Source organism: Oncorhynchus tshawytscha, linkage group LG05 (assembly GCF_018296145.1).
Source record: "Oncorhynchus tshawytscha isolate Ot180627B linkage group LG05, Otsh_v2.0, whole genome shotgun sequence".
Classification (NCBI taxonomy): Eukaryota; Metazoa; Chordata; class Actinopteri; order Salmoniformes; family Salmonidae; genus Oncorhynchus; species Oncorhynchus tshawytscha.
In genome coordinates, this window is record NC_056433.1 from 47,138,064 (window position 1) to 47,154,392 (window position 16,329).

Here is a 16,329-nt window from a genome sequence, read left to right on the forward strand (position 1 = left end):
CAGCTCTCTTTTCCCCCCTCCTTCACAGTGGAAGCCTCAAACAAGGTTCTAAAGACTGTTGACATCTAGTGGAAGCCTTAGGAAGTGCAATATGACCCCATAGACACTGTATATTCGATAGTAAAACTACAAACCTCAGATTTCCCACTTCCTGGTTGGATTTTTTCTCAGGTTTTTGCCTGCCATATGAGTTATGTTATACTCACAGACATCATTCAAACAGTTTTAGAAACTTCAGAGTGTTTTCTATCCAAATCTACAAATTATATGCATATTCTAGCTTCTGGGCCTGAGTTGCAGGCAGTTTACTCTGGGCACCTTATTCATCCAAACTACTCAATACTGCTCCCCAGTCCCAAAGAAGTTAACACAGTGTCCAAAGAAGGGCCAGACGTATACAGAATGGTGTCGTCTGCGTAGAGGTGGATCAGGGAATCACCCGCAGCAAGAGCAACATTGTTGATATATACAGAGAACAGAGTCGGCCCGAGAATTGAACCCTGTGGTAACCCCATAGAGACTGCTAGAGGTCCGGACAACATTTGACACACTGAACTTGATTTGACACTCTGAACTCTGTCTACATTACCCCCCTTTATTATTTATCTGAATTGTTTTGCACGGACTCCCTTGAACTGATTATGCACACTCACTAGACTCTACCAACACACTCACTAGACTCTACCCACACACTACATACGCTCACACATGCATATTGACGCCACATACTTAGACACACTTTCACTCTTAACATATGCTGCGATTTCTGTGTTATGTTGATTTACACATTTGCACACACTGTATATATATACTTTCTTTTTTTCTATTGTGTTATTATTCCATGTGTGTAACTGTTATTTTTGTCGCACTGCTTTGCTTTATCTTGGCCAGGTCGCAGTTGTAAATGAGAACTTGTTCTCAACTGGCCTACCTGGTTAAATAAAGGTGAAATACAAATAAATCAATTATATATCCTGATTGCCTAGTCACTTTTAACCCTTCTCACATGTAAATACTGAATTATCTCAACTACCTGGTACTCCTGCACATTGACTCGGTACAGTTGCGCCTTGTATATAGCCTCGTTATTGTTTTTGTGTTACTATTTCCTTTTTTATTTAGCAAATATTTGTGTTGGTTCTTAAACCTCTCTGGGATATGTGGGACGCTAGCGTCCCACCTGGCCAAAAGCCAGGGAAAAGGCAGAGCGCCAAATTCAAATAATTTACTATAAAAATCAAACTTTCATTAAATCACACAAAAAAGCTACACGTGTTGTGAACCCAGCCAACATGTCAGATTTCAAGAAGGCTCTTCGGCGAGAGCAAAAGATGCTATTATCTGAGGATAGCACCCCAGTAAACAAAGAGAAGCATATTTCAACCCTGCAGGCGTGACACAAAATGCAGAAATAAAAATATAATTCATGCCTTACCTTTAACGAGCTTCTTTTTTTGGCACTCCAATATGTCCCAGAAACATCACAAATGGTCCTTTTGTTCGATTAATTCCGTCGATATATATCCAAAATGTCAATTTATTTGGCACGTTTGATCCAGAAAAACACCAGTTCCAACTTGCGCACGTGACTTCAAAATATCTCAAAAGTTACCTGTTAAACTTTGCCAAAATATTTCAAACTACTTTTGTAATACAACTAGGTATTTTTTTACGTAAATAATCGATAAAATTGAAGACTGGATGATCTGTGTTCAATACAGGAGGAAAACAAACTAGCTAGCTTTCTGGTCACACGCCTCTATCTAACAGTACACTTCAAGTGACCCTCGTTCAAGATGGCCGTACTTCTTCATTACACAAAGGGAAAACCTCAACCAATTTCTAAAGACTGGTGACATCCATTGGAAGCGGTGGGAACTGCAAGAAGGTCCCTTAGAAATCTGGATTCCCAATGAAAACTCATCTACTAATAATATGCATATATTGTCTTCTGGGGATGTGTAGCAGGCAGTTGAATTTGGGCAAGCATTTCATCTGGATGTGAAAATACTGCCCCCTGTCACCAAGAAGTTAACAATGCACGGTTGGGAATGGGCTCATAAGTAAGCATTTCACTGTTAAATCTACACCTGTTGTATTCGTCGCATGTGACCAATAAAATTTGATTTGATTGATTTGAATTGGATATCTGTTCATGTTTAATTACTGAACCTACCTTTTACGTAGTCCTTTTGATTCCTAACATACGGCTTCTACAAGTAAACGTCACTGAGGTCTTTTTTTTAAAGATTTGAGTTCCACAATATAATATAACCAGTTGATAATACGGTTTCAGTTAATGAATCTTAAATGGCACTTGTTTTTTTATTGACTGAATATACACTGAGTGAGCAGGTTCTTAATGTTGAGTTGCACCCCCTTTTGCCCTCGGAACAGCCTCAATTTGTCGGGGCATGTACTCTACAAGGTGTTGATACACACAGGAAACTGTTGAGTGTGAAAAACCCAGCAGCGTTCTTGACACACTCAAACCAGTGCGCCTGGCACCGACTATCATACCCCGTTCGAAGTCACTTAACTTTTGTCTTGCCAATTCACCCTCTGAATGGTACACATACACAATCCATGTCTCAATTGTCTCGAGGCTTAAAAATCTTTCTTTAACCGGTCTCCCATTCATCTACACTGATTTGTGTATTTATCATGCGACGTCAATAAGGGATCATAGTTTTCACCTGGATTCACCTTGTCAGTCTGTCATGGAAAGAGCAGGTGTTCCTAATTTTTTTGTACACTCTATATTGGGCAATTTAGCCATTAGGATTTGTTATCTGTAATGGTTGTAGCAAATGAAGCATTTTTGCTCATTGTTGGTATAGATAAGTACAAACATTACTTTCCCATTCGAGTACTCGAAGGAAAATAAAGCATGCGAGTACATGAACAGTACAAAATGTTCAAATGCCCATCCCTAATTCTCTGCAGCCTTTGTAGAGAGCATATGGTAATTTCTCATTCAAATCTCCTTTTCACATAACGCCTATTGTGAAGCATTAGCACTGGGGTGACCTTGACTTCTTCTCCCGTGTGCCGCACTAGGTTTGTTTTTGTAATGCGTTGATATTTATACTCGTATTGAGTAGCTCGAAACTGATCTCCCCGCTCTTAGGCCCACTTACCTCCGGCTCTCTTTGACTGTTAGTCAGTGTTGGTGTGAGCTACTGTACACTATAATGGCCTGGCCCTTATTTACCCAGCCTTAACAAAGAGCCCGGACAGGGGCCTGCCCGCTTGTCCCAACACAGTAGCCATAGTGGCTGGGATCAAAATGCTCAGAGGGGGTGGGACAGGGAAGGGGATTACAGCCCTCGTTGTTTTTACAGCCCTCCTTTTTTTTTCTCTCTCTCTCTCTCCCTGCGAAATAATTATTAACGTAGCCTTCTGGTTGTGACCGTTTTTCACCTGTAGTCCAAAAGGTGAAGGACATCAGGTTATCCACTTCACCATGCCACTTTCTCGTCTGTTCTTATCTTCTTGGGAATCTCCGTGTTCAGTTTTATAGAGCTTACGCAAGTAGCTTTAAAAGTATAGCTTTCTTGTATATCCTAGTGTTTTCATTATTGTAGAGGTTAGTTGAGCCTGAACTCTGCAATGGTATACAGACCATCTACCTCTGAAACTGACCTCCTGCCTCCTCAATTTTCTGCCGCTTGTTACACTGTCTGCCAATGAAGGATGATCCCAACTAACTGAAATGCCTGGCAACTGTAACTAAGGGGCAGGCATGGCTGGGCTTGGTCATTGGTCGGAGCAATGGACTGGGGGCAGAGAGTCAGAGGGAAAGCCATATTGGGGGAGGGAGCTAGTTAATAGAAAATGGACTGATAGATTAGCCTAGTGATTTCAGATTAGTAAACTGTCCAAATGTAGCTCTAAAAACAAGAGGAGAGACATTAGAGGAGCGAAAGAGAGTATTGTGGCTGGGTTGGGAAAGGACCTCAGGTGCAGCCCAAATGAGAGGGGGTAGAGAGAGGGAGAGATCGGGTGTATCAGAGGGAGGGGTAGAGCGCGGTTCAGAGGGAACGGGAGAGAGTGAGAGCGAGCATGTGTGTGTGTGTGCGTGCAGGGTAAAGAGAGTGAGCGGGAGAACGAGAACGAGAGCGAAGGGAAAAGGAACTGTAAGCCAGTCACAGCATCTCTTTCCCACTGCACCAGTTGGTGAGGGACAGCTCCTCTCTCCAAAAGGTTCCTATTTATTTATTTCGTGCTTCACTCCAGGACTGCTTTGCTGAATGAAATTGTATTTCTGTCTCTTCGGTTATTCGTTTGGCGAAAGCTGAGTTCGGCTGGGGAAATGGAAATTAGAGGAGACGCACACAGAGGACAGCATTGAAACTGGAACTCTCTGTACTGGCGGAGTCGTTTCTCTTTTGCTGTGGCTTGGTTTTTGTAACAAGGAGCAGACGTACTGAGTGGAAGAAAGAGTCAAAAGTCCAGACAGCTGTGCCTCCCCTGAAAAACACCTCCAAAAAACGTATTTGAATGGAACGGGCATGTATATGTACTAATAATATCAATAATGGAAACATGCGCTTAAGAGGCGAGGCTGACGTAAAGAGCTTTCACCCTAGGCTGTAAACAAGCGGAATGCAGATTGATCCCACATCCATCTCAGCCGGCGCCCTGAACAGAATTTCCAAGGAGACACAGTCCGAGGAGCTCTGAGACACCCAGATGTCTTCTACCGGCTCCAGTATCTATTGATCCGATTGTGTGAGACTCCTGACAACTCCTACATTCTTTGCCTGAAAGATCCTCTTTTGCAACCAGCTTTTGCCTCTCATAACCTGGAGAACGAAAGTTTCAGAAAAGTGCGTGGATTGGGATTCCAGAGACCAAAGCCAGATTTGTGGCTACACACACACAGAACAGGATCCAGATTATTCTGCGCCTCCTTTGGCTTCTCTCTGATTGGGGAACATTGTAAAACATAATTCCCCCAGCGCTCTGTGGAACGAGAGCTGTAATATTAACCACCGCAGAGAGCCCTGTGTTTGTCTAGCGTGTCTGTGTTTTGATTCGGACAATAGCGGGGCGTACATGGGGTCCAGACACTGACCACGGGACCACTCACTACCCCAAAATAAGAGGATGTGCATACTACAAGACTGAGAAACAATTGCGGCTTGTCTAACAGCATTTTTGGAACTTTAGAGAGGACTTGAGGTATGAACCAAACACAATGGCTAACGGGGATGTAATTACTCGTATGAATTTGGGGTTTTCCCAGTGGATCTTTCTCTGACAGTAAACAAGCTATCTGAAAGTCGAAATTATACCGACACGCTAAATGTTTTAATACTATTTTCTCTTATCTATAGTCTCAAAATAGGAGTCACATGCTCCCTGTCTTATTTAATCTGCAGTAGGATCTGCACCAGCGCGCCCTGCCTGCCTGCCTCATGTTTCTCCCCCACATGCCGACTACCCTGCACCTCCTGTGCTTTTTGCCCTTGTGAGGACAACACCTGCTCTCCGTCCCCAGTCTCCCAGTGGCAGCCCTCTTATGAATCAGGAGATGTGGCCGCAGACTGTCAGGGAGAGCAATGGGGATCCCTGCCGCCGGGATAAATGCCTGGCATAGCACCGGTAGACCTTTTTCTGTTTTTGGAGGGAATATCTTTCTTCTTTCGACAATTACCCCACTGCCTCTAAGCATGACTGATCGAAAAAGTAGAGCCAAGTTGGCAGTCCTGCTTTCCTATGGGCTGTATTGATTTTCGTCAGTCAGTGTTCATTTGATTGAGACCCAGCTATGTGAGAGCCGAGGTGAAAGAGCGAGAGAGGCTAGAACTCCCATTTGCTGAGGGAGGCTACAGGCAGACAGGTCTTCAGTTACAGTCCATCTGCATCGTGGTTGGCACAGCACAAACCTGACCCACCTGGACCACGCCCAGAACAATGAACCAGTCAACATTGACGACAGACCTGGTTCCCACTGCCAACAGCAGCCTGGTGGGCCCAGACCCCAACCACTCCTGTCCCCTGGGCTGGGGCCAGAACGAGGGCCTGGAGGCCTGTGTCTTGGAGACTGCGGTCATCGTTCTGCTCACGGTGCTCATCATTGGCGGGAACCTGACGGTGATCTTCGTGTTCCACTGCGCCCCCCTGCTGCACCACTATACCACCAGCTATTTCATCCAGACTATGGCCTACGCCGACCTGCTGGTGGGCCTCAGCTGCCTGGTGCCCACCCTGTCCCTGCTGCACTACCCGGCCAGCGTCCAGGAGCCCATCACCTGCCAGGTCTTCAGCTACGTCATCTCGGTGCTCAAGAGCGTCTCAATGGCCTGTCTGGCCTGCATCAGCGTGGATCGCTACCTGGCAATCACCAAACCCCTGTCCTACAACCAGCTGGTGACGCCGTGCCGGCTCCGCGGTTGCATCGCCCTCATCTGGGTCTACTCCAGCCTGGTCTTTCTGCCCTCTTTCTTTGGCTGGGGCAAGCCGGGTTACCACGGGGACATCTTTGAGTGGTGCGCCCACTCCTGGCCCACCTCGGCGCTCTTCACAGGCTTTGTGGTATGCCTACTGTACGCGCCCGCGGCCCTGGTAGTCTGCTTCACCTACTTCCACATCTTCCGCATCTGCCAGCAGCACAACCGGGAGATCAGTGAGAGGCGAGCACGCTTCCCCAGCCAGGAGATGGAGGCTGGGGAGGGTGGTGGCAGTGGCAGCGGCGGGGGGCACCACGCGGGTCAAGGGCCTGACAGGCGCTACGCCATGGTGCTATTCCGCATCACCAGCGTCTTCTACATGCTTTGGCTGCCCTACATAATCTATTTCCTGTTGGAGAGCTCCCACGTGCTGGACAGTCCCGCCCTGTCCTTTGTAACAACCTGGTTGGCCATCAGCAACAGCTTCTGCAACTGCGTCATCTACAGCCTGTCCAACAGTGTGTTCCGCCTGGGCATGCGCCGCCTCTCGCAGACACTCTGCTCCTTCAGCCACTGTGCAGCCGACGACAGGGACTTTGGCGAACCCAAGCCCAGGAAGAGGCCAAAGTCCTGCTCCATCTGAGGCTTTGGAGGATATTGTTAGAAAAGCAGCGAATTTCAAAGGTTACATCTTTACAAAGCTGCTGAACATTTATTTGACAGGGCTGTCCCAAAGAGAGAGAATTTAGGCTCAGACGGTTTGTTTTGAAGGATACCAATGACTTTTGCCACAGTCATGCCAAGCCATGATTTACAGGCAATCGTTAGATTGCTGAGAGAGGCTACGTTGTTTTAAAGGTTTACTTTCTGAACAACTAAATGGATGAGAGATTGGTACTACATTTTGACTTTAAACCTGTGTAGTGGAGTTTAGCTGGTAACCTACTGTATGTGCATCCTTATGTAAAACCTAATTTGACCATGGTTCTCAGGCTTTGATGTTACATTTTTTTGTTCCTCGACAGTCGGGTAAAGTGCTTATAAAAATACAAAGTTAGAGGTCCTCAAAATGGATAAGCACTTTCCTCAAACATTGATGGTGACCTCATGATTTAAGCATCTCTGATTTCAAGGTAATGTGGACTAAAGTGTAATGAATTTAAATACCAATATTGGACTGCTACTATAGGTCTGTGTTCTTGGTGGGCACTCAAAGGCTGAATTAGCATAGACAACATCAACATGTAATCCTCATTTGCATACACTCCCTTTTTAGGAGTTAGTTGACATGGGGTATGTGTGTGCAAATGGCTGACTATTCACTTACTGTACATGCTCCTGGACAATGGTGTAAATAACAGCAGATGGGCTAGTGGCCTTGACCTGTTATGACAAACAAAAGTTTTGCGGTGTTTGCAGGTCTGTTAGCAAGCAGTCCGAGTGTTCAAAGACTTTCGGTCAGTCCTAAACAGAGAGATGGGGCACTCAATTTGATGAGTTACTCAATCTCCTAAAAAATATATTAAAAAAAAACCACACACACTAATGATTTAGTTTTATTAGATATTTCTATATTTTCACGTGTACTATTTCTTTAAAAAAAAAATCTTTGTCAATGCTTTCCTATACAGTAGCTGTTTAGGAAGCAGATCGAGGGATTGGTTCTGTCCACTAATGCATACATCTCTCTCTTAATCTTTGGTTGAGTTCAGAAAAATTTGCTTCACTCTACTTAAAGATCGGCGTCATATGTATGACTCTGTTCCCTCTGCTTTTCCACGCTAAGTGCAGAGACTGTTCCCTTTTTAGGGCCTTATTGTACAAAATACAGTGGGCATGTGCAGTAAATGCACCATGAAGACTGCCTTTAGTTATGTATTATACTGTTTGATACAGCGCAGGTGAAGTCATTCCAAGTTTTTCTTGTACATTCCCAGAATGGTCTTTTTTTATAGATAATGTAGAAAAATACATGAAGTGCACATTTTCAGTGATACCCAAGACTATTGTGAAATCCCTCTCTATTCTTATGGTGTAGGCCATTTGAAGTTAGACCTGTGTTGTCAGTGTGTATTTGACCGTGTGGGAAAAACAAGCAACACGGCTAACTGAACCCTCGATATCATGACTGTTTTTTTTGTTCAACATTATGCCACTTAACCTGTGTAGTCATTCCCCGCTTTCCATTACAGATTATTCTGTATATGTGCCTAAAGATATATTTTTCTGGAAAAGATATCACAGAGATTTACTTTCTGTTCATCTATACACAGGGACACAGTTCTGGCTGCATGCCATTTGCGTTTTGTAACGTGACCTTCATTTGACTTGAGTGAAGATCCATCATGCTTACATTTGCCGATACAGTAGGACCATCTCGTTTCAGCACTTTTCATGAGCTTATGAGGAGGTCAGAAGCTTTAATATTTGTAGCGTGATTCATCATTTTAGGGGGCATAATATAATCATAGGGGTTCTGAATTCTGCCTCAAAAGACTTCAAAAAAAAAAAAAGTACCCTCCCCAATGGTTGCTTGATGTCTGAGATGACATCTTCACATTACTGTATTTGATTTATTTTATCTTGTGTGGGGTGCATTTTTCTTATTTTTTATCAAATGGACCATATACAGTGGGGTCTGAAAGTATTGCCACCCTTGATAAAGATGAGCAAAAAATGACTATAGAAGGAATAATTCAAATACTGAGCTATATTGGATGCTCAACAACAATGGGGAAAATATATTATTTTCTAGGACTGAGATGTCCATTACAAAAAGTTGATTTAGTGGCAAATTATTTATTTTTGGGGGATTTTGATGTGTGCTTGGGGTTATTGTGTTGATGGAAGATCCGTTTGCGGCCAAGTTTCAGCCTCCTGGCAGAGGCAATTAGGTTTTTTGCCAAAATGTCCTGGTGCAGGATAAAGTTCATGATGATTTTGACCTTAACAAGGGCCCCAGGACCAGTGCAAACAAAATAGACCCATAACATCAAATATCCACCACCTTATTTTACAGTAGGTAGTGCTGAGTGATTAGTGCTTTTTGAGGTCGGTTGTGTTCCAATTATTTTAAAAAGTCATCAGTTTTCAAATATTTTTTTTAGACATGCGCAATGCATTGTGGGTTGAATGATGTAACAAAGCAGAATAAAACAAAAAGTCCCATGATGGTAGTGACTGCCCGTTCCTGCTTATCACTTATTAACCATTTTATTCAAATTACTTTAATAAAATATTTCAGTTGTGTATATTACATTTGTTTTATTTGTTGACTTTATTATTTCATTCCAAGTCATCTCATCTCTATAGAGCTGCTGCCTGACAAATCACAATTTTAGTAGTAATTCAAATTAAACAAGGCATACTTTTTATGACTGCTGAATACCAACTATCAATCACTTAGATCATGTATTTTCAGGTAGAGATGCATGCATCTTTCCCTCTTGATCGCACGTTCTGTGTTCACCCCATCTCCGTGTCTGCTCCACATAGACCAGACAAATAGGCACGCACGGAATTGATTATGGTCATTGTAGTTAATTACCACGTTTAAACTATGTAGAATATTTGCCTGTTTTGAACAAAATGGAATTCAAATAATTGAACCGACGTTGGTCAATTAGTTGTTTAGAAAACGAAAAAGAATAAACATTTTGGTTTATCGTGCAGCATATTATTTATAGGGTTATTTTCTGCTTATGCATTCTCATTTCGACACCAAACCCACCAATGGTGTCCGAGGTCAAAGAGCAATGTTTTCATCTGACCAAAGCACTGGTTCCAATCCAACTGCCAATACCATTTAGCAAACTCCAGGTGTTTTACATTTGTTGGAGGACATGAAAATAGAGCTCTTTAGCCACACACCAGTGGTGGGTTTGGCGTCTAAATGAGAATGCATAAGCAGAAAATAACCCCATACCTACTGTAAAATATGGGGGTGGATCTTTGATGTTATTAGGTTATTTTGCTTCCAGTGGTCCTGGGGCCCTTGTTAAGGTCAAAGACCGGAGCCAGACATTTGACAGCAAATGGATCTTCCAGCAAGAAAATAACCACAGGCACACATCAAAAACCACAAAGAAATGTTTAATTGGCCTCAAAATCAACATTTTGCAATGGCCACATGGAACGACAGATACTCCCCCAAGAAAATCTTATGGAAGTTTGTTCTGAAGTGTCTGTCCTATATCTGAGATTATATATATATATAACATTTTTTACCTTTATTTAACTAGGCAAGTCAGTTGAGAACAAATTCTTATTTACAATGACGGCCTAGGAACAGTGGGTTAACTGCCTTGTTTCAGGGGCAGAACGACCGTTTGGTTACTGGCACGACGCTCTAACCACCAGGCTACCTACTGCCCCAAAATATTTAAGAAAGATCAGGAAATGTATTTAACCCCTTATTTCTGTCACTAAACAGTCTCCATATATGCTTCCAAAAAAAACAATTCTGCGGTACCGGGTGACTTTCATACGAGTCTTGTGAGGCCTAGAGCAAAACCGACATGTAAGTGTTCATGAGAGACCTTTCCACGGTTGTAGCCCAAACTGTTCAGATGCTACAGACAGAAGTTGGCAGGTTGGCTGTACCGACTTCAGACGAGTCCCAAGACGCTTGTGGGGGTCGTAAACGGAGAACACCGTTGTATTCATGAGACTCATATTTCCATAGAGGGGTCATAATAGTTGTTAGGCCAAACCGTTTTGTGAGAAGACTGATTTTCGGGATGTCTCATGGTCTGACAAACACTGCCCTAGCTCTGTCACTGCAGATGCGGAAGTGCAACGTAGGCGGTTGCGGTGGATTGAGATGCATCTAATGCAACAAAAGAATATGTATGATGGATTTTTATGGGGATTTTTGTATTATACTAATTAGATTTACGTGGGGGGTGCGGACTTAAGGGGTTAAGAAATCTACCGTCATAGAGCTGGGACGATAAACAGAAAATCACCTACATTGCCTTCCTCTTACCGAAGCATTTTGCCTACGTTGGTAATTTTCGGTGATTTTTGCCAAACAACGTTCCTGTAGATTGTTCTTAAACCATTCTTTTTTTTCAACAGTAGTAGCCTATGCATTATGTTGATTCCTGCAATGAAAGTACAGTATCTAGTTATCCCGGTTTTGCTGCCGGCTGCTCTCGTTCCCTCTTCGCGCTGTGTGCACGGAGGAGGCAGAGATGCATTCTGAGAAGCACAATCATTATGACCGTTGCTCAAAGTGTTGTTCTAGTTACCGAGAGGAGAGTTGCAGCTTTCTGTGAGTCGATATAATGTATTTTTCACCTCCTAATATCGAGTTCACGGCACCACTTTACAACCGGAGTGGGGTGTAGTTAATATGATTTGAACGCACCCGGGTAGCAGAGCCGAGCGGAGCGTGTCATTTACAGCGAATAGGTCTACGTCAATTAGCCTAGGCCTAGCACTGGAAACTTTGTGTAGAACATTAGCCTACATTAACTGATAGATTAATCAATTAGCCTACATGGCTAATTGATTAATCTATCTAGCAACAATATCATAGTTAGAGTTAGCAATCTAGCTAAGTGTTTTGAGTTCCCCCTTCCTCAGGTGGCCAATATGCACAAAGATGCTGGAAAAATCCTCTGAAAAGCAAAACAAAACAAAAAATCTCATTGTGGATCCTATTTTGACAGGTTGAACATCAAAATGTCAATCATGCAAGTCATGGATATGTTAGATGACGTACCGTACCTTTTGAATCATAGGCTATCATCTCAGTTATCTTTCCTGGCCTGCTGCTAATGTAAAGTAACTGGCCATTGGAAGAAATATATATATTTGATGTATTTGTTATTGAGCAAAATAGTTACATATATCACAATATTACTTTTCGTCCATATCGCCCAGCTGTAGTACCGCCCCCCAAAATAATTTAGCGTAATTTATCGCTGATTTTATTGTTATTGCAAAAAAAATGTATATATTTATCGTGATTATGTATGTTTTTCCATATCTCCCAGCTCTACATCATCGCATTTAAGGAATTAACACCCAAATTGTTATTTTAGTTGACTTGGATTCTCTCTAGAATTACCCCCAGATGACTTTGTCTTCACACTAAAGCAAATCACTTGTGGTCAAGAGAATACAACAAACATTGTGAGATCTTTTGTGATATATGGTAAATCAATATTGTTGACAAGCTAAATTCTATCTAGGAATTGCTTTACAGTAAATCTTGTGCTGATGGTTTTGTGAGAATTAATTGATTCCACACCACAGTAACACTAGTGGAATGTAGTTTCATTCTAACAAGCAAGTTATTGTACTTATTGATAATGTACCACTTTAACTCGACTTTTTGTATTTAGAAAACAGTTTGTGGTTACTGTTATACAATTATATTGACACTGTAAATAAGTGTTTCCCAATTGAGTTTTCATGAAGTAAGTGTTACCCAATTAATTCAGTTTATTTTCTGCCAGTAGTTTTTTATACCCATGAGCCACTGAATAGGCTATTCACCTTTCCATATGTATTGTAATGACCAAACTAGTTTTTAATTTCTTTCTGATGTGAAGGAAATACAAAAAAAAACTGTCCGAAAAAAACTGATTTAAAGTGCATTCCTTAGGGTGTTGTATCTTAAAGATTTGATTAATACAGTACAAAGTCTATTTATTTTATTATTTCAAAATGGATACGCTACTTGTTAAATAAGAGTATGTATAGTGTGTCTGTCGGTTTTATCCTGCTGTACATATGTGTTCAGGCAACAAACAAAAAACCACAAAACAAATCTTATGACAAAATCTCGACCAGTGATGACTCATACCTTTGTTAATTCAACTAGGCTGCTGTAGCTATATGAAGTAAGATGTTTTTGATTAGACGACAAATCGAGAAATTACACAGTATCTATTTTTTTATTTCTGAGATTTTGTCAAAGGCTGTGGTTTTGCTGTTGATGCCAATCCAATAAAACTGAAAAATAATGGGATAAATAAAATCCAGAAATATTGCCTCTTTGAACACTGCCTTGAGTTCTTGATGTGTATATTAACATTTTACTGGTGGTGGGTTTGACTGTACTTTTGTAAAGTGATTTTTTTAAAAGCAGGCAATGATTGAAAGGCTGATTCGCCTGGCCAGTTTCTGGGATAAAGTACCAGTCAAACGTTTGGACACCTACTCATTCCAGGGTTTTCTTAATTCTTTTTTTTCTTCTACATTGTAGAATATAACACGTATGGAATCATAACACAAAATAACACGTATGGAATCATGTAGCCACCAAGTAGCCTTGATGACAGCTTTGCACACTCTTGGCATCCTCTTAAAGGTCGGTCAATCCTGAACATTTCAAGAAGTGCAGTCGCAGAAACCATCAAGTGCTATGATGAAACTGGCTCTCATGAGGACCGCCACAGGAAAGGAAGACCCAGAGTTACCTCTGCTGCAGAGGATAAGTTCATTAGAGTTAACTGCACCTCAGATTGCTTCCCAAATAAATGCAGACACATCTCAACCTCAACTGTTCAGAGGAGACTGCGTGAATCAGGCCTTCATGGTCAAATTGCTGCAAATCACCTCTAAAGGACACCAATAAAAAGAAGAGACTTGCTTGGGCCAAGAAACACGAGCAATGGACATTAGACCGGTGGAAATTTGTCCTTTTGGTCTGATGAGTCCAAATTTGAGATTTTTGGTTCCAACCGCCGTGTCTTTATGAGACGCGAGTAAGTGAATTGATGGTCTCTGCATGTGTGGTTCCCACCGTGAAGCATGGAGGAGGTGGTGTGGGGGTGCTTTGCTGGTGACACTGGTATTTTTTAAAATTCAAGGCGCACTTAACCAGCATGGCAAATTCTACAGCAATACGCCGTCCCATCTGGTTTGGCTTAGTGGGACTATCATTTGTTTTTCATCAGGACAGTGACCCAAAACACACCTCCAGGCTGTGTAATGGCTACTTGACCAAGAAGGAGAGTGAGTGAGTGCTGCATCAGATGACTGGTCTTCCACAATCACCTGACCTCAACCCAGTTGAGATGGTTGGGGATGAGTTGGACTACAGAGTGAAGGAAATGAAGCCAACAAGTGCTCAGCATATATGGGAACTCCTTCAAGACTGTTCAAGAAAGCATTCCAGGTGAAGCTTGTTGAGTGAATGCCAAGAATGTGCAAAGCTGTCAAGGCAAAGGGTGGAGATTTGAAAAATCTAAAATATATTTTGAAACACTTTTTGGTTACTACATGATTCCATATGTGTTATTTCATAGTTTTGAGGTCTTTGCTATTATTCTACAATGTAAAAAATAGTACAAATAAAAAATAAAACCTTGAATGAGTAGGGGTTTCAACTTTTGACTGGTACTGTCCATCAGCAAAATAACTTTTTAAGGATCAATTAATTCACATGGCGTATTTAGCATGCTAATGCTGTAGCTATGTACTGTGCATTCGTAAGGTTTTCAGAGCCTTTGACTTTTTTTCCTCATTTTCTTACGTTACAGCCTTATTCTAAATTGCGTTATAGTTTTTTCCCCCTCTTCAATCTACACACAATACCCCATAATGACAAAGCAAAAACACGTTTTATTTTCTTGCAAATGTATTAAAAATATAATAATGCATTTTCACATTTACGTAAGTATTCAGTCTCTTTGCTCAGTACTTTGTTGAAGCACCGTTGGCAGCGATTAGAGCCTCTAGTCTTCTTGGGTATGACGCTACAAACCTGGCACACCTGTATTTGGGGAGTTTCTCCCATTCTTCTCTGCAGACCCTCTCAAGCTCGGCCAGGTTGGATGGGGAGTGTTGCTGCACAGCTATTTTCAGGTCTCTCCAGAAATGTTCGATCGGGTTCAAGTCCGGGCCCTGCTGGGTCACTCAAGGACTTTCAGAGACTTGGCCCGAAGCCACTCCTGCGTTTTCTTGGCTGTGTGCTTAGGGTTGTTGTCCTGTTGGAAGGTGAACCTTTGCCCCAGTCTGTGAACCTGCTCCAGAGCGCTCAGGACTTCATCAAGGATCTATCTGTACTTTGCACTGTTCATCTTTGCCTCGATCCTGACTACTCTCCCAGTCCCAGTCCCTGCCACTAAAACAATATCCCCACAGCAAGATGCTGCCACAACAATGCTTCACCACACACGCATTCAGGCCAAAGAGTTCAGGCCAAAGAGTTCAATCTTGTTTTCATCAGACCAGAGAATGAGTCCTTTAGGTGCCTTTTGGCAAACTCCAAGTGGGCTGTCATGTGCCTTTTTACCGAGGAGTGGCTTCCGTCTGGCCACTCTACCATAAAGGCCTGATTGGGGGAGTGCTGCAGTGCTGCAGAAATGGTTGTCCTTCTGGAAGGTTCTCCCATCTCCACAGAGGAACATTGGAGCTCTTTCAGAGTGACCATCAAAATCATGTCCAATCAATTGAATTTAACACAGGTGGACTTCAATCAAGTTGTAGAAACATCTCAAGGATGATCAATGGAAACCAGATGCACCTGAGCTCAATTTCGAGTCTCATAGCAAAGGGTCTGAATTCATATGTAAATAAGGTATTTCTACTTGTTTTTGCTTTGTCATTATGGGGTATTATGTGTAGTTGATGAGGAAAACATTTTACTTAATCCATTTTAGAATAAGGCTGTAACGTAACAAAATGTTTAAAAAGTCTAGTGGTCTGAATACTTTCCCGAATGCACCGTATATCTGGTCTGTAGGGTTGTTTGTTGCCATTCAACTCCAAGGCAAACAGAGTTCATCTCTAGACCGAGGGTTAGCCGGGCGTTGTAATGCACACACAGCAAGTCGTGCTCTCTATCTGGGGCTGGATTTCAAAAGGTTACTGCCTGCAGCCTCTGAAAGGAAACGAGATATGTGCAGTTAGAGAGGAAAAATAATGTGACCTTTTTTTTTTACCTTCATCTAATGAGCACATCAAATGTTTG

The 16,329-nt window shown here is 42.3% G+C and overlaps 2 protein-coding genes across 3 annotated transcripts in view; both read left to right on the forward strand.

Moving 5' to 3' along the window:
* The window catches only part of LOC112250681 (RAB GTPase activating protein 1-like), a 160,674-nt gene that overhangs the window by 71,630 nt on the left and 72,715 nt on the right, over positions 1 to 16,329 (forward strand). The gene's annotated exons all lie outside the window — the stretch shown is intronic.
* Positions 2,839 to 10,635, forward strand: LOC112250682 (G-protein coupled receptor 52-like). The gene has a single exon (XM_024421031.2). The coding sequence runs from the start codon at positions 5,923 to 5,925 to the stop codon at positions 7,039 to 7,041; it is 1,119 nt and encodes a 372-aa protein (XP_024276799.1). The 5' UTR covers positions 2,839 to 5,922; the 3' UTR covers positions 7,042 to 10,635.

Bases quoted from the DNA above. Each gene is read 5' to 3' on its own strand.
- LOC112250682 (XM_024421031.2), top strand. From the start codon at position 5,923: ATGAACCAGTCAACATTGACGACAGACCTGGTTCCCACTGCCAACAGC.